Source organism: Paroedura picta, chromosome 8 (assembly GCF_049243985.1).
Source record: "Paroedura picta isolate Pp20150507F chromosome 8, Ppicta_v3.0, whole genome shotgun sequence".
In the NCBI taxonomy this organism is placed as follows: domain Eukaryota; kingdom Metazoa; phylum Chordata; class Lepidosauria; order Squamata; family Gekkonidae; genus Paroedura; species Paroedura picta.
The window spans coordinates 58,746,086-58,773,999 of record NC_135376.1 but is presented as its reverse complement, the minus strand read 5'-3'; the positions used below and the strand labels follow the sequence as shown (position 1 = coordinate 58,773,999).

The window sequence follows — 27,914 nt, the reverse complement described above, 5'->3', positions numbered from 1 at the left end:
TCCTGCTCCTCAGAAGAAAACAATGGACTCCAGATTCACTTGGCTGCTTTTTGTGGCTGTGGCGCTGGGGAGTGAGCAGAGAACAAGGATTTTCTTCTGTGGTTCCTTGGTAGAGGTTGAAAGCTGTGGTGGCTGGTCCTGGCCATGGCTCAAGCAGCCAATCAGGCCTGCTAGGTAGGGTACAGGCTTCCAGGGGAGCTGAAAGTCAGAGTTTTCACTCTGCTCTACCCCTACCTTACATAGGGAACTGTTGCTAGGACAGCCACCCCAGTCAGCTCCAGATTGCTCTTCCCATACTCCCTTGGTTATGATCTGTTGTATGCTGTTGTCACAGTTTTATAGGAAGTTTGGTCATCAAGCCAAATTAAGTGGGGAGACTGAGCCTGCCTGCCTACCTGCCTGCCTCCCCCGGTAGGGAGACCCCAAAAGAGTCTTGAGGATGGGGCAGTTCCATGTCTTGCCAAGGACAGAGGCTGGCTCCTGGATCTAACCTTCAGTTGGCAAGGGAACCATACAGTGATGAATATCCATGTGAGACCCCTGGATCTCCCATCCCATGGTGTTTCCTCTGCAGGCACTTGATGAGGGATCCATGTCCCATGCTGTGCCAGTGCTCCTACAACTGTACTTGACAAAAGGCTGTGGCTATCTCTCTCCACAGCAAGGTGGCCTGCTTGTTATTTTCCCCCTTTCCCCTTGCTCCTTCCCCCAGTCGGCAATGCTTATTATTCAACTTAATATTGTTAACAACCCCCTCCTTAAATTTTCTCTTTCTTGGCTTATGGTCAAGCTGCATTTGCTTGGCTAGAACTTGTGCTTCTTTATTTGGGCAGAACATTCAATCTTTAAAAGGAAGCCTTTTGGCCTTGTGAAAGTTATTAACCCCAGCAGCATCCTTTCAGATTGGACTGTATCTTTCCTGACCTAAAGTATGAATTTTCTCCCTAGGCTGCTATTCCTGGGGACTTTTCTTACTTCCAACTCTTCCTGCATGTACTTGGTTTCTTTCTGTCCTCTCAGAGGGCAGCATGCTCTTTTGGGTTAAGATCTTATCAAGATGATATTGGGGAGGGGAGCCCTCAGGTATAGTTTAGGGGTGAATTGCCAGATCCAGATTGGGAAACTCCTAGAAATGCGGGGATGGAACCTGTTGGGGACAGAGACCTCAGTGGGATATAATGTCACAGTATCCACTGTCCAAAGCATCCATTTTCTCCAGGGGGAGTGATCTCTGTAGTCTAGAGATGACCTGTAATTCCGGGGCATACCCAGGTCCTACCTGGAGGCTGGCATCCCTAATTCAGCTTGAAAAAAGATAACGCAGTTCTTTTACCCTGCTCTTCACTACTTGAAGGAGTCTCAAAGCATCATACAATCACCTACAATTCCTCTCTACCTTGTAAAATAGGAGGGGTTGATAGAACTGTGATTGGCCCAAGGTCACCCAACTGGCTGCATGTGGAGGAATGAGGGATCACACTCAGCTCTCCAGATGAGCGGTCACCTCTCTGAATTACTATACCATGCTGGCTCTCTTTGATTTGTTCCTTGATTTATGAATTTGCAATAAAAAAAGCTCACAGGAAAAGGAGAAAGCAGGTCTCAGGGAAATGGTAGCAGTTTATATACTTGCCAAAGAAACCTTTGTTAACTGTTGTTAAATCCAGGAGAATGCAGTACGTGTGCTTAAGAGGACTCTCACAATATGAAGTAATTAACAGGCTTCTGTAGAAACTGCTGTGAGAACTGGAAACTTCTGCCTTGAAGTGGAAAGAGCAGGGATAAGCCTTCTCTGTCTTTTGTCAAGATAAGAGAGATAAAGAGGCGTTCCTTTTCCAGGGCCACCTGGCAGGCTTTTTGCTATTTTACCACACATTTGTGAAAGCCAAAGACAGCCCTGATCTGTGTATCCCCACACACATTGATGTGAGATCAAACTTGGACATGTTCATGACGACTAGTTTATAATAAAAATAAATTCATTTTCAACCAGAAATCACTTGCATGTTATAAATCCAGGAGCCAGAACAGGCCACTTGAATGCAGCTTCTGTCTCGTGGTATTGTGACTTGTGGAGTTGTGATCTATTGCATTATTTGTGTGTCAATGAACATATAAAAATAAGGAAGTCAACGTGTTTAAAGGTCATGAACGGTGCAGTACTGTTTGTTTTGCTCATATCAGGTCATCAAGATAAGCTGTTCGAGTTAGTTACAGTCTTGCTGACATCTACCTATAGTTAAATCTTTAAGGAAAAAAGGCTTCAAGCAAATAGAAAGTAAGTGGTTAGAAGAGTCCAGTGCAGGGAAAAGTCATGTATGAGTGAGGGCTCAATGAGACAGGATGGTTGTCAAGTGTTCTCCATAGGGACTGGCAGCCATATGCCAGTTGCCAAGCTCCATGGAGAACTCCCTCTAAAATACCAAATACAATGGGCGCTGGAATGTGGGGGCAGAGGGAGGGACAGGGCAGCGCGCGGGAAGGAAGGGCACCTTATTCAGGAGGCGTCGTCGAGGGCGGGCGGTGGCGGTGGGGCGTCCTCGGCTCCTTGTCGGGTCCTCGTCGGCCATCTTGGATTACGCAGGGCTGGTGGGGGCTCCCTGTCCAGCGGCCTGACACGCAGCATGGATGGCAGGGACTCCGTTGCCGGCGGGCTGATGCGGCAGGAGGCGCGAAGCGCCTCTCGCCGCGTCAGTCCGCCAGACAGGGAGCCCCTGCCAGGCTCGGCTCCTCTCCTTTCGGCCGGGAAGATGTCCATGCTGCTCCGGAAGATCGGTCTGATCCACCCAAGGCATCCTCCGGTGGGCGGCGGTGGCTGGGCGGGCTGAGGGGGCGATGTGCCTTGGCGGCGGCGCATCCGAGGTCGACTCAGGAGGTGGGTAGGGAGGCCCCAGCAGCCGCACTCCGCGCGACTGCCGGGGGCTCCCTCGGGCGGCGGCCTGACATGGCGAGAGGCACAAAGCATCAGGCCACCGGGCAGGGAGCCCCCGGCAGCCCCTTCCTCATCCCGGACACATCCCGCCCCATAATGGCTTACTGTTTTATTTAGTCCGTGGCGCCCACGGAGAAAAGATGTTACAGATGTGTACAGATGTTAAATGAAACATGTTGTGTACAGATGTTAAATGATGTGTACAGATGTTAAATGAAACATGTTGTGATTGGTACTAACCTTTATAAAAAATGTGGAATATAGGCCCCTCTTGATCTTGAGGCCCTAGGCTGAAGCCTAGTTAGCCTATAGGAAAATCCAGCCCTGGGGAGAGTGCCCTCCATGGTCTGGGACCCACATATCTGAGGGACCACCTTTCACCCTATGCCCCCGCTCTTTGGGTACAAATTTATTGGTCATACCTGGCCCTCGGGAAGCGCGCCTGACCTCGACCAGGGCCAGGGCTTTTTCAGTCCTGGCCCCTACCTGGTTGAATGAGCTCCCAGAAGAGCTACAGGTCCTGCGGGAGCTTTCAGCATTCCGCAGGGCCTGCAAGATGGAGCTCTTCTGCCAGGTTTATGGTTGAGACCGGCACACTGAGGAAGATCTAGACCCTTCCCCTCGGGTTACTGTAGGCAGATTAAAGATCAACAACCCCTTTGTCGGCCCCTGGGGCCTAATATTTGATGGGATAGGTTGTTTCTTTTTGCCGCTGTGTATTCTTGATTATTCTTAGGTATGGATTGTTGTGTATTTTATAGTACGGGTTTTTAATTTTTAGCGATAATTTTACTGGGGATTTTATGGATTTTGTTACCCGCCACGAGCCTTTGTGGGAGTGGTAGGCTAGAAATTTAAATGATGATGATGATAGGAAAGAAAGTCCCAATGACAAGATGGATTATATCCTGCATTTCTGTGAGAAACTAAGGAACATGATATAAACAGAGAAAAGAGGACAGCAGTACAGGCTAAACAAAGGAAATATGACAACACAGTTGAGGCTGACAGACCTTGCCATGGGCTGACTGAGGACCTATGCTGCGCCAGGCCTGGGACCACCTGGGCTGACATCATCTGGAAGAGGAAATTAACCCTGCGACCAGACAAGCACTGGGCCAGGCCAAATTCCACATGCGGAAAAGGTCCTTGTGAAAATAACCTAGCACATAGGTTCAAAAAAATATCATAAATTTAAGAACTTTACAATTAAAGACAGAATTAAGCAATAATGACTTAGATTGTAAGCCGTGACTTCTTTGGGTAGTAAAAAGCGTCAATGTCTTTGAACATATCAATATATACAGGGAAAGGATCTTCAGTTCCTTTCAGGAAAAGCACTTGGAACAAATGCAAATTTTACAACAGCAGCGTACATTAACACAAGGAAATGAAAGAAAGCCCCAATTGTTATCTTGAAGAAAAAGGGGCTGCTTCTTCCTCATGTGCTCTTCAATGTTTGTTGCCACTTGTGGTAGGAATAGTGATGCAAGCCTCAAGGTGGGATCTTGGGATCCCCTGTGTAAAAAGGCATAAATAACTAATTTAGTTAACAGAAGTCCAATTGAAGATTTTAAACAACCTGAGATTATTATTTGAACTTTATTAACATGTAAACCATAGACATACAGACACTGAATTAAGTTGTAAAAGAGCCAGTTTGGTGTAGTCGTTAGGAGTGCGGACTTCTAATCTGGTGAGCCAGGTTCAATTCTGCACTCCCCAACATGCAGCCAGCTGGGCTCGCCATGGCATTGACAAAGCTGTTCTGACCGAGCAGTAATATCAGCACTCTCTCAGCCTCACCTACCTCACTGGTTGTCTGTTGTGGGGAGAGGAAATGGAAGAGGAATACAAGCCACTTTGAGACTCCTTCAGGTAGAGAAAAGTGGCATATAAGAACCAACTCTTCATCTTCTAATGACTGATATCAGGCAAGATTGATAACCTTGATTTAATTGAATTTGTTTTAGAATGCTTCATTTTTCCTCTCTCTTTTCTTTGCTATAATCTATATCAATAAAAATTATAACTAAAAAGGGGGGGGGGGAGACTGATCCTCACAATATAAGTGAGTATTTGTTTTGCATTTTCTCCTCTAGTCAAACTTGCTACATGTTCCTACCTATCTGTGGTTCCTGCTTAAATTACGGTTTTAAAAGAACAGTTTTCTTTAGAGAACAAAGTATTTGATCCTGGGAGGAGAAAAGATCTTGGGAGGTTATAGTGACTAGTTAATGACAATGTCAAGCCAGTGTGCTGCAGCAGTGAAAAAGGCAAGCTCTATTTTAGGAACGTATTGAGAATAAAACAGCCAATATTGTAATGCCTCTGTATAGATCTATGGTACGGCCTCATTTGGAATACTCATGACCCGAGCTGGAAAGAATACAGAGGAGGGCAACCAAGATGATTTGGGGGTTGGAGCACCTTTCTTATGAGGAAAGTCTGGGACTTTTCACTGTAGAAAAGAGATAACTTAGGGTGGGAAATGAGGTCCCAAAAAAGAAGACTTTGAGGGCATCCAATGAAGCTGATGGCCAGTAGGTTCGTGATGGACAAAAAGAAACACTACTTTACGCAGAAAATGTAGTGGTAGCCACAGGAATAAACAGTTTTAATGGGGGATTAGACAGATCCATGGAGGATAAGTCTACCAATGGCTACTAGTAATGGTAACTGAGGGGAACCTCCACATTCAGAGGCACTAATACTCTTCATCCCAGAACCAGGAGGTAACATCAAAGAAAGGGCTGAGAAGAAAGCCCTGTTGTTGGCTGTTCAGAGGAACTGGTTGGCTACTGTATGAGACAGGATGCTGGACTAGATAGACCATTGGACTAATACAGCAGAGATCTTTTTATATTCTTATGCAAAAAAAAAGTTCAAACTCTAGGTTAGCTATCAGAGAGCTCAGAAAACACTAGCCCCAGAAAAGAACAGCTCTGTCTCTAATTGAGAGAGACGGTGCGGGGGGGGGGTCCAGAAAGAATGGAGAGCACTAAATTGTTAGCACATCTCGTCTGTCATATGACATTGTAAAATCCTTTGCAGACAATAGGACAAGGAAACAGATGAACAAATGCTCTTTGTCTGTATAGGGGGAGGAGAACTATTTAGGTGGATAGATTTAATAGATTTTATGGGGCTTTCATGTTACTTTGGATTGCATCATTTATATTTCTAGTGGACTTTCTGTCAAGTGAATTCTCAACTTTGGGGTAGTGTGAATACACAGGAGGACAGGAAATGTTTGCAAGTATGCCTATTGTACACATGTGTTCATAGACCAGAACAATAGTAAATAGTAAAACACAAGCAAAGAAACATAATATAGAGATAAAAGGGGAAACAAAACCTTTCTCATGGGGCAAGATAAAATAGAAAATACAAAATGTTACAAATGAATCACCATCATGAAATGGATTCGATTTGAGGCAGTGCAAAACTTTGCATTAGAAGTGGACACCTGAAGGAACTCATCATTTAGTAGCCTTTTTGCCAACCCTGGATCAGAATGACCAGGAAACTTCTTAAACAGAGGAACAATCAGTTTGGGACAAATATCCTTGTAAAAAGGGCAGTGTAAGAAAAACATGTTCTACAGTTTCTAACTGCCTACTAGAGTCTTTCTCAATTTTTTTACCATTGAAAACCCCCTGAATATTCTTCAGGCTTCAAGAAACTCAAGAAGGAGCATGATCCTGCACACACACCCAGAGCCCGTCCCCTTCACATCCCCTCCAGGCCCATCATAGACCATGAGGGGGTCAACATGACCATATATGGTCATATCACCTGATAAATATTTTTAAAATTTTAAAAATATATTTAAAAATTAACTCCCACTATTCAGAAAACCCTTCCAGGACCATCAAAAATCCCAGGATTTCACAAAACCCTGGTTGAGAATGGCCTATTATCACATGGACAAAATCTCTCTGAAAAGGGAATTTTTTTTAATACCAGCCTTCCAGGATGGCTAAGGGCAAAGTAGAGCATCTAGTGAGCATAAAAGATCTTCTGACAGCATGAGAGATATGCAGCAGGTGCTAAAATGCATCTGGATTTATCAGAGGATAGAAATGCAAGAGACCTTTCTAAATCCAGTTGCAGTCTGATGTCCTCAATTTGACCATTTGCTTTACCTGATCAAACCGTAACTCAAGGAGAGAATGAGGGGGAAACCCCAACCTCTACAGCTTGCTTCTAGTGGCCACTAACCATGTTGACTGAAAACTGTCCCTTAGGATCAGGGGTGACAGACCATATGATTTATAGTTTAATCTATGCCACATGAGAAAAGATTCTGATTCTGTTAAACAAAGGATGTCTCCTTGCTCCTCTACTGCTTTTTTTCTTCCTATATGTCAAACTGCCTATCAAGGCTTAGGTTTTTCTTTCTCAGAGAGCTAGGTAACAGAAGGAATTGGGGGGGGGGGGAGGAAAACTTCAGGAGTTTAAAAAATGGCCTCCCAGCAGACTTTAATAACTATTACCGTCTTTCAAAGGAAAGTATTTCTTTATAGGTGATTTCAGCATTCAATTCAAGAGGCCAAAATGATCATTTCGGTCTGCACATAACCCATCCACAGCCATATCAAGCATGCAATGCAGACCACACATTCTCAGAAAGGAAGAACTGATGCATGTTAACAAGGAGTTGAAAGATCAACAACCACACACACATACCCAATTGGAATCTTTGCATCCTCCAGTAAGAAGTGAAGCTGGACAAATATTGGAGGAAGACAGAGCAAGCCTCCACTGCCCAAAAGTAACCATGCCAGTACCGCCATGCGCAGATTGGGCATCTCATAAGTAATGATATCTACATCCAGAAGCTCATCCAGAAGAGGCATTATTCCTGTTCTCTCTATTGTCTCAGGAATGGGGAGTAATTCCCTCTTATCTCTCCCTGAGCAGCAAAAGAAGAACAATGTCCACGGGAATAAAAATACTGAAAGAGTAAATAGTTTCCAAAAAACATTTTTCTTCCCTGTTTCCAAAATAGCTAGTTTAACAAAGAAAAGCAGACTTCATATAAATACAGCATAGCACTGCCAAGCCTTGCAGGGGTGGACATACTGTGGCTCTCCAGATAGCCATGGACACCATGCTGGCAGGGGCTCATGGTAATTATAGTCCATGGGTATCTGGAGAGCCACAGTTTGGCCACCCCTGCACTAAGTGCTGACATTTACCTGGTATTTATTTTTCCAAGATTCTCGTTTTTAGACCGCTATTGATCCTCTTATTCTCTTTCAAAAGAGGAATTTATCTTCAATTTTTAATTTGAATTCCCATTCTTTTGCAGTGCATATACATTCTTTTGTAAATTCAGACCTTGGAGGTAAAAAGGTTCTCCTGTAGCAGGAAGATAGGAAGGTCTGGGGAGACATTGCTTGTCTATGAGCATCTGAAGAGTGAAATTCCAAAATATTGCAGAACTTCCCTTTCCTCCCTCTCTTCTCTTCTAATTTGTCTTTTAATCAAAAACAGAATTGATCCTTAACAGATTATAAAATCCTGAAAAGGAAAAGAATTGTTGGATTTCTGGGAGAAACTGGGTAAAGAGGAATTAAAAGAAACAATTCTATATTAAAGGACTCCAGTTGTGGTGTATGGGGGTGGGTGGGTGGGGATATCTTCAAGTACACCAAACGCCCTAACTCCTTGAATTACAGAGATAAAACTATCACAATTGTAAGCCATGCGTTGCTCAGAAGATCCTATTTAACTTGGGTCAACTCTACCCCATTTAACATACCTAGCTGTGGAAGGACTTGTTTCTGTGGAGAGGGAAGAAACTCATGTCACCTATAAAGGATAGGCTTACTTTTTGCCCTTAAGGATGTTATCGATGGACTAGAAGAGAAATTCTTTCTCATCCAGCCCAAAGTAATAAGCATGTAACTACAGTAGCCAATAAATACGATGTCTCAGTTCTCCTAAATTGTACAGTATCAATCAAACAATAAACAAGAATTGCCAAATTATCTTTTACAGTGGCTATATGAGAGAAATGGAGCAAATATACATGCATTTCTTAATCTCCTATTGCTGCCTCCTATGCTGTCACTGTACAAAGTTCCTGTTTGCAATACGAATAATATTTGACTACTTCAGAGACTTCATGTGAAGGTATTAGATTTCTCCAGTGGGGGTGGGGAACTCCTTGGCACCTGCTACCATTGTCTGCCACCACTCAGAGCAGAATGGAAGGAAAATATTGTGTGCAGCAGCACATCACTTCCAGTAAAAAAAAAAAAGTGATATGGAGTAGCTTTAAGAATTAACAAAAACTCTAGTTTTACCATGGAGCAGGCCTACTCAAACAGGATTTCTTGATGGCCATGGAAGGGTTTCGCAAATGAGTGTGAGCGGATTATTTTTATATTTTTTTTAATTGTTAAATATCTATTGGGTGATATGACCATATAAGGTAATGTCAATCCCCCCCCTCCCAAAATGGCTAATGATGGACCTGGAGGGGGTAGGAAGGGAGGGGGCTCCAGCATGTACACAGCTCTGTTTCCCAACCATACTCTGCACCACTTTTGAGGTTTCTCAAAGCCTGAAGAATGTTTCCGAGGTTTCTCAACAGTAAAAAAGCTAAGAAAGGCTGCCATAGGAGAAAGGCTGCCATGACACAGATAAAATGATATTGCAGTTGGCATTGCACTCACCCACATTCCTCTGCCCAGTTGTAATTCAGTTGTATGATATTGTAACTGTATACAGGAGGATCTAGGAGGGAAAAGGTTAAGATCTCTCTCTCTCTCTCTCTCTCTCTCTCTCTCTCTCTCTGGTACACTTAGCAGTTGACCTCACCCTCTCATCGATTAAATGTTGAGTATCCTTGGCTCTTGATTACTTTCTGCTTCATCTTTTATAGGACCTCTTCTCTCTTTTACCTGGTTTTGAAGCTTTAGCAAGTTAATCTGATCACTATAAATTAAATGTACTGACATGACTAAATCATGTAACACATGCTCCTCTTGTTGTAAGTCAAATTTATTTTTCTTGTTACCATTGGGGTACATGCACACGAAAGCTCACATCTTTAAACCGCCCATGGCGCCACAGGCGCCACGGACTAAATAAAAGGCTAAGGGGTTCTAGGGCGGGATGTGTCCGTGATGAGGAAGGGTCCGGATTGGACCCTTCCTCTGGACAGACAATTGGATGGACCAATCGGCAGGCGCGCAGCGCCTGCCGATTGGTCCCTCCGATTCCCAGCCCCAGCAACTGCGAGCCGTGCACAGTGCGGCTTGCAGTTGCTCCCTTTGCCGCTGGCCTGACGCAGCAAGAGGCACGAAGCGCCTCTCGCCGCATCAGGCCGCCGCCTCAAGGAGCCGCCGACAAATGACCGCCGCCCGGGGAGGCCCCGCCGCCCAAGGGAGCCCCATGACAGAGTAAGTGCCTAGCGCCCGCTGTATTACTCATACAGCGGGCTTGATTACTAGTCTTGAATAAATCTTTGTTGGTCTTAAAGGTGCCATTGAACTCAGAGCACAGAGAGTGATGCAGTGGTAAAGAAAGCAAATGCAGTCTTCAGCTGTATAAACAGAGGCATCACATCAAAGTCACAAGATGTCATAGTCCCATTGTATACCACAGTGGTCAGACCACATTTGGAGTACTGTGTGCTGTTCACTTCATTACTAAATATGCATACTTCTGCTAAATGGTATTTAAGTAAAACAGATTAACTTAACTTGTACTTAACCAGATCTTTGGCTTCTCACAGTCATGGTCTGATTCTTTTAAATGGAGATGCCAAAGACACTTTTGCATGGAGCACAGATGCTAAACCACTGAGCCTTGGTGCAACACCATTGATAATGTTGACATTTTAGCAACATTAGATAGCTAAGATGTATTATATTTACTTTGTGACATGGTTTGATAAGAGAAGCACCTGCATTTTAATTGGCTGATCCTGCATAATTTGCAAATAATTATATTCAGTACTTGATTGTACTCATCCACTGATGCCTATTATTTATTTATTTATTTATTTATGGTATGGCAGATGGGTAATGTAGCTGGGAGATCCTTACTCTTTCTGGCAGCCAGGCAAGGGAAATTTGGAAGTGGTTTGCCATTGCCTGCACCCAAATCACAACCCTGGAATCCCTTTGAGGTTGCCTTTCCTAGTGCTAGCCAGGGCTGGCCCTGATTTAACATAGAATCATCGGATCATAGAGTTAGAAGGGACCATACTGGCCATCTAGTCCAACTCCCTGCTCAACACTTGATCAGCCTAAAGCTTCTCAGATCTGACGGAATTGGGCTTGCCTGGGCCAACCAGGTCAGGTCACTGATGCACAAATATTTTTAGTATGTGACTGTAGCTGGTAAAATGACATACGTATGACAGCTAATGCTTTTGAAAAGCATTAAAAGGTAAAAGATACCAAGAAACTGAAATCTTTTGACGTGAATGGCAAAACTGGAAATTCTGATAAAATCATTAATATTCATTTTAGATCAGGGGTAGTCAAACTGCGGCCCTCTGGATGTCCATGGACTACAATTCCCAGAAGCCCCTGCCAGCATTCGCTGGCTCCTGGGAATTGTATTCCATGGACATCTGGAGGGCCGCAGTTTGACTACCCCTGTTTTAGATCCACAAAAAGTCCTGCCAAATTTGAACAAACAACCCTAATGTATGCTGAGCTTGGCCACTTGATACATGGTCAGTTTCTGGGTGCTTACACAGAACACACCTTCCCCCTTTCTCTCACTACTCCATAGCTCATGTTGCATGCGGGTGTGAATAAGGACAGGAAGCACCTTCACTGGGGTAATTAAAAAGGCTAAGTTTGTTTGTTTACATTCATTGGTGAGGATCTGCAATACCCACAGGCCCAATCCCATTCCAAACTTTGTCACAGTGAGGACCATGTTTGTAAGGATTTCACTTTTGTTGCCCATTTATCCAGCGATAACTCTGCAAACAGTCTTGCAACAGGTGGGACTACCATCAAATAGGGGACTTTATATTTTAAAAAAACCCCAAACCTGAGACTGTACATGGTTAAAGTAAATGTAAAAATACAGCCAAACCCATTATGAAGAAAGCCACAATGATTTTTATTTTAATTATTACCAGACCGTGAAGCTATCCCATGCTTCCTTCTCCCAAAGCCAGATTTTCTTCTGAGTTAATGTATTGACATTTACACAGTTTTATAAGCTACAAACTTTGGCAAGATAAGATGGGAATTCACCCCCGGAGAAGATCACTTCCTCATGAAATGTAAATAGTACGGGTTACCCAAGCTTCTTGGAGACTTATTTAAAAATACTCATTTTACAGAGGAGGACAACATTTATCAGTCTATGACATGACTGTGAAGATTTAAGAAACACATTCAAGTAAAACAAAGTTACAGAGACATAGGAAAGGAATACAATATTTTATTGCTCTTTCTACTGCTATTATCACTTCTGTTTTGCAAATTTTCCTCAAGATGGAGATTTTTGCTCAAAAGAAAAAAGGAGGAAAGGAGATACTGAAACTATCTCCTGAGGATTGCTTAGCCTTGAACTCCTCCCTACAGGACCACTCTCTGGCCACCAGCAGGAGATGTGAGGGTAGGGTGGCCAGATAATCTCCTTGGGAAAGGAAATTTGAAGATGAAGCTATAATTCAGGGGGATCTCCCTGTCTCACCTGGAGGTTGGCATCCCTAATTTCCTCCAGAAAATTCTATTGGCTGATATTTATCTTTGTGTTCTGCAGTTAAGACTTTATTATACAGGACTGCTATACAATACGTAGTGTTTCCCCACGTCTTCTCTCCTCCTGCCACTTAACCTTTTAATTTTACCCTTATATGCTGCAGTTATGAATTGATAAAAAGGCATCTGTGAATCAGTCCATTCTCAGGGTTATTTTTAAAAAGCACACATCCATCTGCTGGCCCAAATAGGAACAGGCACTTGTGGGGAAACTTGGAAAATGAAACAGCCAGCAGGAAAAATACTTTTTTTCAGAGTCATGGAGACATTTGCAGGTTTAATAATCTGAAGAGCTCCAGTTAAGCTGGAATGCATTTCCTATTCTATTGTCATTCCAAACTATGTTGCCCTACGTTGAACCTACGGGTTAATATTGGTGTTACACCTGTGAGGCTATGTCATTGGCCAAGCTGGAATAGCTGAGTTGGGGTTTTGAGTTAGGGTTTAGAGTTATACCACCATCTTGATATTGTACATATTATTTATTTTTTTGGTATTGATATTGTATTTTCTAGGGGTTTTAATTTTAAGGGATTTTATGGGGACTTTGTGATCGTGTTTTATTTTATTTATTTATTTATTTATTTATTTATTTATTTATTTATTTATTTGATTTGTATGACCGCCGCTCTCGGAAACCGGCTCGCGGCGGTTCACAATGTTTCAATACAAATACAATATATTAACCATTAAAATTCCCCATTAAAACCCCATTAAAATAATGACTGAGTCACAATGATGGCGATTAAAAAACTATTTATATTGTAAGTCGCCATGAGGCAACACTGTCGAGAATGGTGGAGTATAAATGAAAGCATAAATAAAGTCTGAAACAAATTAGGCCCTAGCTCCTCTCTGCTTTGACAGTAAAAGTTTTCTGTTCTTGTGAGGTAGGAAATAAGAGAAGGGATCTCTAACCAGAGTTCCAAGGAGCACTGGAGTTATACAAGAGCTCCCCAGCAGTTATGCAGTCTTCCCCAAAAGTTCGAATGGCCTCAGATATCATTAGATGTCACTGCAGCCCACTTCCCCTGTTGCTCTACAAGCCTAGTCTCTTTTTCCACAATGGAAACAGTAAATGATTAATTGATTGGCTGGCTCCCGCAGCTTACTTCCACACCCACTTCTCTGAATGGGCATGTCACCACTTCTGGGGTTCCTCAATGCCTGAAAAATATTTCATGGGTTCCTCCGTGGTCAAAAGGTTGTAGTAGTCTGGCACGGAGTCCCAGTCTGATGCTATCCCTGACCCATTAATGGAATTTTACTTGAAGGAAAACAGCCCTGGAACCTCTCTAACCTTAGCATGTTTTGTTTGGGAATAACACTTTGGTACCCATAAGATAATTGTGTAGGTTCTCTTCAACCAATTTAAAAAAATGGTGGCAGAGGAATAGGCCATAAGACAATAGAGGAATATTGCCAGAAGTAGACCCAATCTACATTGTTGGGACAGGAGAGAAGTTGTAGTTTTATGGTTTTGAGAATCTGATGTTAGCTCCAGGCTAAAAGGTACCACACTAAGTTAGCAAGACAATTGCTGACTGCAGAAGATAGTGAATCATCACAGAGTGAAGACTAAGAAGCTACAGACATCCTATATTAACTTGAGGCTGGGAAGCCTGGGTTGTGGACACAACCTGTGACCTGCTACTTCTGCTGAATTCTTGGACTGCCTGAAGAAACCCTTGACTCAGGGGACTGGGTTAAGACATTCATTGCATGCTGTCTGTCCTTTGGTATTCTCTTTTTGAAATACTGATCTTGTCTGCCAGCAGAGAGCTGAAATCTGAGACCAACACAGAAGGCAAAGGAAGCAGGTGGATTTCTACCCTTGCCTTGCCTTGGAGAAATGAAGGGTGGGGAAAGGCTGAAGATGGAGCAACTTACCAACAGCAAAGCCTTTTGGATAGGCCAGCACCTCTTCTACCCTGAAAGTAGCAGGAAGAGGAAGAAAAGGGCAGATAAGCCCCACAATTGGCCCTCATTTTAAGAATGCTCTCTCCCTATTGGTGGCACACCTCCTGGGTGGGCCAATCAGGTAGAGAGTCAGTTGTCTGCATGCAATTTGAACTAATTGACCCTCATTGGCAGATTGCAATTTGAACTAATTGACCCTCATTGGCAGAGTGCTCTGTCCCTATTGATGGCACCCCCCAGGGAGGGCCAATCAGGTAGGGAGTGAGTTGGCTACATGCAACTTCAACTTTATAATATTTAGTGATAGCGATGATTAAATACCTAGTATAAACAACACTTAATCATTTGTAAACTTAATCACTCCTAAATGAATCAGATTCTTCAAAATCAAATAAAATGCATTAAGGACAGGACTAGTTGAATGATTATTTTACACACACTCAAAAATTACCTTGCTGAGCTCTGCTTCAATGTATGCTCTTTTTCAATAAAACATATAGCAAGACAAACAAGAAAGCCTCACCCTCCAGAGCATATAAAAACTCACACATATTTTCCTTGTCCCCAGGATATAATAAATCTCCTGATGCTGCCATGGGCTCTCCATTGATTTTATTATGCATCACAGGAATATTCCCTGTCATTGCCTCAGGTAATTTTCTTAAATATTTATATCTACCCTTGTAAGTGTGATCTCTTCTATGGTTAGGCTGGAATGAAATTTAAGAGGCTGGTTGAGATTTTAAAGAGACTGACACAGAAATCATAGCACAATTGTTCTAACTTATAGGGCATTAGGGAAAATGTTACATGCATAATGTGTATTTTATTTTAAGCTGTACCAAGAAAAGCACTTTTGAAAGGCTGAAATCTTGAAGTGGCAGAAGGAAGGAAATATTTAGGCTGGTGCCTTCCTGCCCTAAATTTTCCCCAGGCTGCTTTTGCCCTTTCTCTCCAGCTGTCCAGATACAATGGAAACAATCTGAAGAAGGGCTGCTCAGAAGTCTGGCATACTCCCTGATAAGTCCACCAACAGTTACACTCACATATGAACCACCAGGTGAAAAGTGGTGGTGTTGATCTGGAATAGGAAAACAGTGAATGAGGAAAGGGAAAGTCCTTCCTGGCCAGTCTTTTGCGTATTGCTTTTATTTCTCGGTGTAATGTGAATTTTAGCTCTAATTCTTTTAATGGCGGGAGGAGGATTGGGTGTTGGCTTTAACAGGTTTAAAACATGGTTTTATTGTGTATTTTGAATTTAGTGTCTCTTGTGAAGGCAGAGAGGCAGAATATACATCTCTTTAAGGCGTTGCGATGTGTTATATATATATGCCTAAGTGTATAAACCCTGGGTCTAGACTACTCATGCAGCTGGATCAACAAAATTATAACATGACAGAATGAACCATAACACTTCAGAATGCAGGAGAAGTCCCTGATTTTCAAAGTTCCCCTTTGTTTTCAGTTACCAGGGCTCGGATAGACCCACATAAGTAACTAAATTGTATCACTACCCACCAAACACAGCTGCTATGCTACTGATAATCAGTTTACAAGCAGACGGGGCAAAGTATGCCCCTGCGTGAAGTTTAGCATGGTATGGTCACCCAATATATTATGAAAAAGACTTCTAAAACTTCTGATGCACCCTTTGTGGAGGTGCTCTTGAAATAATTAACTTGCTTCCTTATTTGAGAAAAAAATGTTAATGTTTGGGGCTTTTTTGAAATGAGACATGATTAATCTCTCGCAAGCTTGTGATCAGTGACTACTTTTATTGAAAATGTATTTGTAGGATCTGCATAGATCTGAGCCTATTAATATTAACCACCACCTTCTTTTTATTCTGTGGCACCAGCTTTGTCTATCACAACAGTACCTGAAACACCAGGTGAGTTTATCTGCATCTTTACCTTGACAAAATGTTTCATTATAACCCTAACAATTTACAATGCCATCCCAGTCAGGTATAAGTAAGAATCATACTCATGTCTATTCAATGTGGCTTATCCCCAGAAGCTGTTTTTAGGATTCATCTGTTAATTTGTTGTTGTTAACAGATTTGTAATAATGTGCTTAAAAGCAAGCCTTTATCAAAGACCATTTTAAATTTCTTCTTCTAAAATTCTGGCTCCAGCTGTCATTGCTTGACATGATGTGCCTTTAGCTTTCTGCTCTGGCTTCCTGAACACAGGACCCACCTTTTCTTTTTCTTTTTCTTTTTTTGCAGAGTGCATACACAGCTCAGTTTTACTGTACCAGGATTTGCTTACCTGTCATTCACACAGAACTCCTTTCCCACCTTGACTTTTAAAGACAATCATCAACAAGTTTAAATACTTAGGGTCCCACAAAATAAAATTTCAAAAGTACAATTTGAAAGCAGTTTAAGGACAGATTCAGGTTTGAAGTTCAAAATTGTGCTGAGTTTCATATGTTGGAAAGCTTATTCCAGCTTTTGTTACACAGAGGCTGATTCTACACAGGCGGAAAAAGGTGGGGCAACATCATCAGTATGGACCCAGGGCTAATCCCCATGTCTATATGACATTACCACCAGGCCACTACCCCCCCCCAGGCTTAGCATGGATCAAGCCCCAGAATCTCCATGCTAAGGGAATGCTGATTCTTCTGTATTCCCTTAGACTGATGCAGGGGCCAATAGGGCCTGTCCTGCAGCAGACCCATGTGGACAGGGAAGAGTTGGGCCTTCCAGGTGGCCCAGAGGGAGCAAAAAATACCCTGGTCAGCTTCACAGTGCTTCACTGTGCCATTAAGCAGATCAGGGCATTTTTAAATATTTGCTGCCAATGTCATGTGGCAATTGCTCAGTCCAGTTAAGTGAACAGCACTAATCTATTCTCTGTCTCATGCACAGGACTGTCTCTGAGATTAGCTGACACCTATAACTACTGTGAGGGACGTGTCGAAATTTATTACCAAGGAGCCTGGGGGACCATTTGTGGCAACCACTGGGATATGCAGGATGCTCAAGTTGTCTGCAGGCAGCTTGAATGCGGGGATGCAGTCGCAGCATTGCCTAGTTCTAGGTTTGGTCCAGGTTCAGGCAGAATCCTCCTGGATGAAGTACAGTGTAAAGGGGATGAAGCTTACGTATGGGAATGTGAAAACTTAGGATGGGGCATGCACAGCTGCACTCATCAACAGGATGCTGCTGTCCTCTGCGAAGGTATGTTGTTGTTTTTTTAATTCTCAGCTAGTTGTTTTATTCAGTAAATAATTTTGCTTGTGAGTGGATGTGGAAGAACAGTAACAAAATTGATAGTTTGCCCACTGTATGCACATACCTACCCATTAACCTTGTTGTCTGAATAGTAATTAGGAAACATTTTACTACATATTTGGAGCTCTGCTGCATGGTAAAACTTCAATAATTATCAAATGTTATAGAAACACCGTATGGTTATTATCCCATTTTTTCTTCTTGTACTTGGATTCTTGGATTACAAGAATAATGTGAGACTTTCATATTTCTTGGTCTGGGAGAATAACAGTGAAAATTAGATAAGACAGCAGAATGATTTCCCCTTTGTAATTAGTACTCCATCGTTCTATTGAAGCCTTGTTTTACAAATGTTACTCACAAAACTTGCTAATTGCAAATGAATTATTCCTTTTTTTCCAGCCAGTTTTCAATTAATTACCATGTCCAGCATTCCTAATTGTGCTTTTCTTCTTTACAGCTGAAATTTATAGACCAAGTAAGTCTTTTCTTATCCTCTTTGTGAATAGTTCCTCTGATTGCAGTTCATCTCTATTGTGATGAAGGCTCAAGAGGGGATGCTCATCTGACTAAAGGAGGCAGCTGAGTGCTTCTGAAATGAAGAGATCGTATATGGTGTTCCTGTCTGCATCCTTAATGGAAATGAATGAGGAAGCCAACATGTACAAGGTCTCATGGAGGTGTCTGTGGGATCCTGGATCCTGGCAAAAGGCTGAACCTCTGAGCATAGAATCATAGAGTTGTAAGGGACATCCAGGCTCATCTAGTCCAACCTCCTGCACAATGGAGGAACTCACAACTACGGGCCTACCCACAGTGACGCCATACTCAAGTGATTTCCCCCCACCAAAAATCTCCAGAATCCAGCCTGGCCTGGAGGAAATTCACCTATCATTCCACAGCGATAATTAGCAATTCCCTGGTTATGCAAGGATGGGCCACAAGACACAAACACTGGTACATCCCTTTCTGCCCACCCACTCACAAGCTGCTTAAGGTCAGAAAATAAGCATTTCTGTCAGATGACTATCTAGCCTCTGCTTAAAATCTTACAATGCAGGAGTACTCACCACCTCCCGAGGAAGCCTGTTCTACTGAGGAACTGCTTGGTCAGGAACTTCTTTCAGAAGTTTAGCCGAAAAATCTTTTGAATTAATTTCAACTCATTGTTTCTGGTCTGACCCTCTGGGACAACAGAAAACAACTCTGTTCCATCTTCTATATGACAGCCCCTTGTATTTGTAGATGGTTGTTATATCAACTCTAAGTTTCCTTCTCTCCAGGCTAAACAGACCAAGCTCCCAAAACCTTTCTTCATATGACTTGGTATTTGTATGCCTTTGAAACTGGTTACATTTTCTGGACTTTTGCTATGCAAGTATGATTGCAATTTGAGGACCATCTTTTTGTCCAATAATAAATCAGATTATATAATCAATATGTAGACCCATGAAGAACTATCTCCCACTTCCAAGGGTGATGAAGGCTTAAATAAGTGTATATGGAAGTTGCCTTCCATGGGAATAGAAGTGCTGCGTTCAGAGGGAAAGGATGTTCCATTGGTTCCTCAATGATATAGTTATTGCAAATGGTATGCCAGACTCTTCTGCAAGCAAACAAACAAAGCTCAAACAAAATAGCAGTTATGGTTTGGGTAAACTACAGAGCTTTGTCAGGACAACTTTGGAGTGATTATAGGGCTTAGATCCATTTAAATTAATTGTACTGTTGGAAAAGATCTACTGCCCCTGCCCCCATGTCCTCTGACTGTAGGCTAGCTCTAGGAGATCTGAAAGCACCCAAACCCTGGATAGCTGATGTTGATATTAAATTAAATTGTTTCAATTTAATTATGATATAACTAACAATTATATGTTATGAGGTGGCCCAGTGGGAGGGCAGCATAGAAATCAGACTGAAATTCTGCTAATTTCTGGGGTCTCATTTTGTCTTCTTGTTTCAGTTCTCCTGCTCGTTTCCACCCATGCTGGTCAATTAATATTCTTTCATGTTTAGTCAGATACTTGGCTGTTTATACTTTGTAAACACATTGTTTAATTTACTTGTGCTAAGAAAAGGAATTGTTTTGTATTCATATGATGTTGATCAAATATTAATCATCTTTTATTATTTCTTTCAGTGGGAACTGTAGGGGATGGTAAGAAACACATTATAGTTTTTTTTTAAGGAACATTTGTTCTTATATTACTTTAGCAACAAATATGTTAATCAAAAACAGCCAGTCTCTCATTCTATTAATTGCAGTTTATGACATCAATAAATAATGCCAGAATTTCAGCTGTGGATTTATAATTTAGCAAAACTTTTCTATAGGTCTGGACCTTCCTATAATCATTTTAAAGCAATGGTTGAAATAATAACTCAGTACTACCAAATTCAAGAAGTTATCATAAAATGTAGTATGCCTGAGAAGCTTTTTATTAAACAGCTTCATGCTCAAAAAAAAATTAATTATTTAATTAGATAGGAGATGGATAAATTACAAGCTTGCAATAAATCTACAAAACTGTTAAATTTTATATTGCCTGTATCCATGGAGCAGACAGAAAGTCCTGTGCATATTGCAAAGGGAGAACACAAATTACACTTGTTTAGTAAGGAGCTTGAGAACTATATTCCACAGCTACACTTAGAAATGCAAACATATTCATGTTAATTTATTATAGTGAATAGCAACTGCAAGTGTTTTTAAAGAATATTTGCAACAATTTATAAACATGGCACAAGGATAATATTAAAAATATATGTATCAGTTAAGTGGTCTTGATAATCACCATATCTGAAATGCCTGGTATATTATTGTCAATAAGAGATCATGCACCCCCCCCCCTCCCAGGACTGGTGATAGCACCTAGGCGTTGCCAGCTAGGCCCCCTCTCCTCCCCAATAGTGGGTATTAGTCTTGGATGCAGGGCTTGTGTTATTTTGCCAGTTTGATGTGTATTTTTATATTGTATTGGTATGTCCTTTTAATGGGGGTTTTAGTGGGATTTTGGATGAGGACTTTGTGACCTGCCACGAGCCATTGTATGAGAGTGGTGAGCTATAAATAATAAAAATAAATTGATAAATTTCAATTTACAAGTTCATGGGTGTAAATTGTAGACATTTTGGTGGTCATCAGATTCTTCAAAACCATTCTAGATTTGCACGTAAATTGATATTCTAGAATATTTCAAATTATTAAGGTTTCAAATTCACTTATAGTGTGCCACAGTGTTTAAAATTGTGCTCGCCCTTGGTAAGTGTGGTGAAAATGTCTGCTATGCCTATAACCAGGCCTCTATTTTTCAAAGTGCTGTCGATGGAACTGGTGGGTGGTCCAAACCGTTGTGCTGGCCGTGTTGAAATCACTTATTTCGCAAGCTGGAGAAATGTTGTTTGCAGTGAATTGTGGGACCTGACCGATGCTCAGGTTGTGTGTCAACAACTTGGCTGTGGTGATGCTGTTGCTGCCTTGGGCGATGGTCGTTATGGTGAAGGCCAAGGTGGTCCTCTGATAACCAAGGTGCAGTGTTCTCCTGACGACTATGACTTATTGTCTTGCCCTAATGAGTATCGACCTGCCACGTGTGGAGACTATAAGGATGCCATTGCCATATGTTCAGGTGAGTGTTTACATTTATCAAATCAGCACAATGCTTCTGACAGAGCTCCTTCCTCCATTAGCCCCCACACTCTACCACTTAGGTTCGTCTTAATTCGTCTTAAAATATATGTAACATAAATACTGCATTGAGTGGGGAGTTGGACTAGATGGTCTGTATGGACCTGTCCAACTCTATGATTCTAAAATTTAATTGATTAGATATTCAACATTTTCCCTTTACATTCTTCAAAAGCAAAAGCGGTCTCTGATCAGGTGTTTTTCTTATTTTTTTTTTTCTCTTTGTCACATAAAACTTATCCAGAGATTCATTCTTAGGCAGATACTTTTTTCACATCCAGTTTCCTGCATATGAGAATGTTTCTCTTCTTGCTTAGAAAGAGTTGGACACCTTAGCCTGGAAATACATTTGACAGGTTGGTTTAAGGAAGTCCCATAGTCTAGTCAAAGAAATAACAAAAAATCGTCTTTTTTGACTGCAAATGCAGTCAACTAGCAGAACTATTCCATTTGAGTCTTGCAGCATAAAGACTAACAAGATTTTGAGGGTAAGAACTTTCAAGAGTCAGCATTTCTTTCATCAGTAGGAATGGGGATCTGAGTCTTTTTATCCCAGAAGGTATTGTCAAGGATGTTTGTAAAGGATGCAGAGATGCATATTGTAATCAGGTTGATTAGAACAAAGGGGAAATTCTTGGGGGCAGAAAATTAGCATATCTTGTGGGGGTAAGAACCCTATGTCTGTTCAGCCTGGGGGTGGGGGACACATCCATTGTTCTGCACTTCTGAATTAGCTCAAGTTCAACAATATTGTATTAAAATTTCATCTTGAAGTTTGTTTGTACAACTAAATTTTTGTCCACAGATAGATTTCTATCTACCTTCTTCACCAAGGGAGTTAATTTAAGGCATACACTGAGTCATCATGTTAGAAAGACCACATTCTTGGGCAATTCAAAGGTCTTTCCTGGGAAGGGAAGGTTAATGTGCATTTGTAGCTCTCACTGAGAATGATGAACCGCTTGAGAACTACTTCTGTCCCCAGAAGTGGCTTCTTGGCTACAACCCTTATATCTGATTAAAATACCACCATCAGCTTGCTGATAACATGGCCCAATCCACACTAAATGGGTAGGGAATGATGTTCTAGCTTATCTACATTTCTAAAGAATCCTATGAATGACTAGCTTGATAAAACCAATGGAACCATGTCCTTTCATAATTAATGGAACAAGCTAGTCTGTGTGGAAAGAGCAAATGTGGAGTGGCTGGCAGTTTGTACTTATACTAGGGAAAATTTGGTCCAAATTCCTACTCCGCCAGAAGGCTTACTAGGTGATTTTGACGCAGTCAAAAAAGGGGATATGTACTCCATCTTTTTGTTGTTGTTGAAAGAAAGGCAGGATAACAGTGTTAAATAGGTTCAAAGAGAACTTTATTTCCTCAACAGCAGCAGGACACACACCAGATAATTCCACTGGGCCGTGTGCTGTAAGCACTCCACAAATCTCAACAGATGCCTCTGTTCCCTTAGTGCCTGCAATTTTTTAAAAAACAGTTTCTATGTGATTATGAAAACTATCCTGGCTGAGCATACAGCATGTTCCATTATTCCTGCAAACTTTTGTGTCTTTTAGTGCCATCGTTGGTGACCATGCAATTTATTGTGAAATATTAGTATGTTGTTTATGAAATTTCTTTTGGTTCACAGATTCTGGAGTGGTACTACCAACTGAATTGGCAGGTAATTTCAAAATGTTTGTTTAAGACAGAGTTCTTCCATACATACTGACATCTGTATACATCAGCGCTGAGGGCAGAAATTACATATCTATAGACGCATGTGGTACCCTCTTTCAATCCCTGCCACTTTTCACAGATCGAGGGATACAGGTAGGTCAGGGAGTCACAATTCACCACATATCATGCCCCTTGGCTCAGAAGAACATGTGAAAGAGCTTCTTTTGTCAAAGAAAGACACGTGGTAGTGGAGGAAGGTAGTAAATAGATCCACAGACTTGGATTCTACAACTCTCTTCCACTTTCTTTTAATAAAAACAGACTTTCTGTGGGTGAAACTCTTTCTTCATAGGACAAATACTTGGAGAAGGAAGTCATAGCGATAAACTTAACAGATGAGAACTATGAATCCAGACCAGAGAATTCTAAATGCCATTACCTCTGGAGAGCTAAGTAAGAGGTAGCTTCAAGATATTTCAGGACAACTGGTGAAAAACTATTATCCACTAGGAGTCACTGTAGGCCACTATCTACAAAAATGTGTTTGGAACTCTGATTGGAATTTACATTCTCTATAGTTCCATCCCTTATCTCTTCTTTGTAGCTCTATTAACATTCAAAATATATAACAGATTACTCTCAGCCAATAACCAAAGGGAATTAAACCAAGCCCTCAGAGACAGAGGGCATAGAATTAATAACAGGTGCACTGAGGCACTGCCTCCCCGAGTATATACCTAGAAGAACATTTGGTACAACTTAAATGAACATAGGGTAACAAATTCAAAGTTCTTCCAACTTAAGGGTGAGATAATTTGAGTGGTTTTTAAATTATGAATGGTGTGGAGAAAGCAGATAGACTTTTTTTTTTTTGCATTATCAATAATACAGTAACTTGGGAGTCATCTGCAGAAATTAGCATCAGCTTTGGCACAAAAGACACATTTCACATAAGACAGTTACTCTAGAAAAACTACCATATAGCTTTTGAAAGACTAACATATTGATGGTAGCGTATATTTACTGCCTTTGAGCCCACTAACAAAACTGGAGCAAATTTATCTTATCAAAAAACTGTTAGACTCTTCTTCCCTTTGGAATTTGAATGCTGCAGGATGAAGTCCACTATCTTAAATGGCTTTGAAAGGATATTTGGTAAATTCATGGAGGATTGTGATATCGAAACTGCCCTCGTCTCACCTGGAAATTGCAGCTGGTACATAATACAGCTACTAGGGTTCTCACTAGAACACCTTGGAGGGCCCATATCCAGCCTGTGCTGAGGCAGGTGCATTGGTTGCCAGTTGCAGTCCAGATCAGTTTCAAAGTTTTGGTATTAACCTTTAAGGCCAACCATGGTCTTGACCTGCGAGACGGCCTACCTCTTTATGCTCTCGCTAGGCCTTTTGGCAGCGGATGCAAATCTGTTGGAGGTCCCTGGCCCAAGGGAGGTACACCTGGTCTCAACTCGGTCCATGGCCTTTTTGGTCCAGGCCCTGACCTGGTAAGCTCCTGGAGAGCTGAGAGCCCTGTAGGAACTTTTGCAGTTCCACAGGCTCTGTAAAATGGATCTCTGCTACCAGCTCTTTGGGTAGGGGCAGGGCAAGTAACATCTGCCCCCCCATGAGTCTGCTGGAACATCAGGCTGCTGGGCCACCCCCACAGATAGCTGTGGAAATCTGTGAGCAAGTGGGAGGGAGTTTATACCACTGCCAGGGTGTGGAGATAGAGTTTTACTGGGATTTTGTAATTTTATGGGATTTTATTCTGATGACTATGGTGACTATTACATACCATAAGCCACTGTGTGGGAGTGGTGGGATACACGTTTAATTATAAATAGCATAGATGATAGATGGACAGATAAGAATAAATGTCCATAAGCATCTAGCTGGCCACAATAGGAAAGCAAATGGTAGACTTAATAGGCCTTTTAGCCTGATCCAGCAGGTTTCTCTGTCATGAATTGTGACATGCAGTCATTTGACACATCAATAAAGAATTTTTGTTCTTTGCTGTCTCTCTCAATGAATGGCATTCTAGCTCATTAAGCATGTACCATCAAGCAGAGAGGAACAAAGCAACAGAGTCACCAGTCACCTCAAATTCCTCCCCAGTCTTTCCATGTCAATGGCTCACAATCTCGTAACATGCCTTTGGTATGGTGAGTAGTGAAGGAAGATTCCTATCCTATTAATAATAATTATATTGAATATGGTCAGTGACTGACGCTTGGAAGAGAGTCATAGTTAAGGTTTCAAAAAGCAAGCTCCTGACATAGTGAAAGACATAGTTACACTTACTTGTAACTGGTGTTTGTTGAGTGGTCTTCTGTGTAGGCACACATGAGACTCTGCATGCACAGACCAGAGGCAAAGAGGATTTTGCAAATTACCAGAGTTTTCTATCTGCTGAGTACATTCCCTCCCATCTGGAGCCAGCTTTTCCTGCCCAAGCCAATGCATACCTGGGAGAGGGGGAATGGTCTTCTCTCATTCTCCTTTCACCACCATGAAGGTTTGGCCCTGAATGCAGAGCAGCCCACAGCGGGGAAAGGAGGGAGGGGGGATGTGTTCCTGCACAGAAGAACACTCAACAAACGTCAGTTATAGGTAAGCTCAACAATGTTTTCATCTTTGTGGCTTCCGTGGAGTCTCACATGGGAGAATAGCAAGCTCATCAAAGAGGATGGTGTGAGCTGTGGAATACTGACTGCAGCACTGCTCTTTCCACAGCTACCTCGTGCCTGGACGCAATTGCATAATGCTTCATGAACTTGGAGGGCTTCAGCCAAGTTGCTGCCTTGCAGATGGCTGACAGAGATCCTGTTGAGGAAGGCTGCTCGTGCCCTGGTCAAATGAGCTTTCATGGAAATGACCCCCTGCTGAGCTATATTCTAATTTAATGGCCGGGACCATCCACCAGGAAACCAACTGAGAGAAGTGTCCTTACTAAGACTAAATTAAAAAGGAGATATCTCCACACATCTAGTGTGTGCAGTACTTGCTCTGACGGGGAGGAGGTGTTTGAAAAAAATACTGGTACCACTATGTCCTGGAAAATGTGAGTGCAAGACCACATTGGGGAGAACAGAGAGCCTAGGCCTTGAAGACTATTTTATCACTATGGAACTGGCAATCAATTCCAAGGTGGTGATGATGATTGGGTCGCAGCAACTGGCAAACACTGTACCAAGGATGGAGACGATTGGCTACAGGGTGGCAGGTGCTTATCCTTCGTCATCTTCTTCTTCTTGGTTGGTGGTTCTGAGGCAGCTATAGGAACCAAAGGCAGCTTCAAAACCTTTCTAGCAGTTTGATCCAAAGAGACAGAAGGGGGTGGTGACACCATAGGCAATGTTGGGTCCATTTTTCATGCAGAGGCTGGCGTTTTTCAGCCTGAGGTCTGTACCCCTAGCGCCTTCTCTCAAAGGGTGGCTTTGAGCTGCAAAGACCTATTGTGCCTCAGCTACAGCAATGTGAGCTTCTTATAAGCACATCAGGCCAGAACCATGTTCATTTGACTGGGTGATTTTCGTGCCATAGTTGACATATTTCTTGGAAAAAGCCATTGTCTCTAGAAAAGTTGTCTCAGAGTAAATGGTGCTCTAGGAGAATGATCTTCTCATAGCACCACAAAGATTGAAGGAAGGTCACTTCCACCTGCCCAGTCATGTGCCAGTGTGGGCAGGAAAAGCTGGCTCTGGGGGAGAAGGGGAGAGCATTCTCAGCAGCTAGAAGGTTCTGGAAGGGTGCAAAATTTTATCCACAGTTGGCCTGTGCAGTCCCATGTTGGACTGAACAGAAGCCATAAAGATGAAACATAGTTTCTGCACTTGTACTTTTTATTTGTCAAATAAGCTCCAATATAGTAAGTGCAACTGGAAATAATTTTTAAGACAGATTGCTGTAACAACAGGATTCTTCCAGTTGTTTTGTTGTATGTTTAATAATCTGGAAAACTACCAACATGTTGCAAACATAGACACACTAGAGATGAAATACTCAGAAGTCTTTTATGTCAAAAATTAACAAGAACTGAATGTTTGCCCATGTTTGCATAGCACAGTACATCTGTGCTGCCCTACCCAGGCGCCCCGGCAGAGTCCAAGAGGCAGTGGAGCCACAGGCATGACATCACTCTTTTTTTCACTGCATTTGTAGGGCACTGCAGGTGAAAGACTATTATTGTAGGCTGTGCTTTGTTAGAACACAAATGCAGTGTCTGCAATTCAGTACACTGACAGTGGAAAGTTTATGTTAATATGCATTGGTTAAATCATCACATGAATGTCCATCCGTGTCTGGAATGAGTGACTAGCTGAGTATCTGCCTAGCTAACAGGATCAATTCATGCATTTGCAACTAATTATTCCATTGTCCTTTGATGCTACATAAACAATCTGAAGGTTACATTGATTAATTTAACAAAGCAAACATTAATAAACATGTGACAAAGAAAATGTAGGTAGGGTTCAATACTTGCTTATCATCATCACCTTCTCATAATGGATAAAATTGTACCCTGAGGGATAGCTTAAAGGTGCTCCTACAGCAGATTAAAATATGCTTTTTAAACTGGAAAATACATTTAACATCCAGATTTTAGTATAGGATAGAAAGATAAATTAGGAAATTGTATATAATCCAGGTTGGATCCTACCAGTTTTTCTGTTTGATCTTGCCCAGTGTTCTTCCT

At 41.9% G+C, this 27,914-nt stretch overlaps 1 protein-coding gene across 1 annotated transcript; it reads left to right on the top strand.

The window, feature by feature from the left end:
* The first annotated feature begins 2,835 nt into the window (after positions 1–2,835).
* On the top strand, positions 2,836–23,673 carry LOC143844012 (scavenger receptor cysteine-rich domain-containing protein DMBT1-like). Its single transcript, XM_077350944.1, has 7 exons — positions 2,836–2,875; positions 17,483–17,794; positions 18,309–18,326; positions 19,989–20,006; positions 21,166–21,477; positions 23,356–23,369; positions 23,569–23,673. Exons 1-7 carry the CDS (start codon positions 2,836–2,838, stop codon positions 23,671–23,673), a joined length of 819 nt encoding a protein of 272 aa, XP_077207059.1.
* Positions 23,674–27,914: the final 4,241 nt, after the last annotated feature.

What these genes read in the sequence shown, in the direction of transcription:
- LOC143844012 (XM_077350944.1), top strand. Translation starts at nt 2,836, where the DNA reads ATGTGCCTTGGCGGCGGCGCATCCGAGGTCGACTCAGGAG. An exon ending in ATCCGAGGTCGACTCAGGAG is followed by an intron (nt 2,876 to 17,482) that starts GTGGGTAGGGAG and finishes TCTCATGCACAG; the next exon opens with GACTGTCTCTGAGATTAGCT.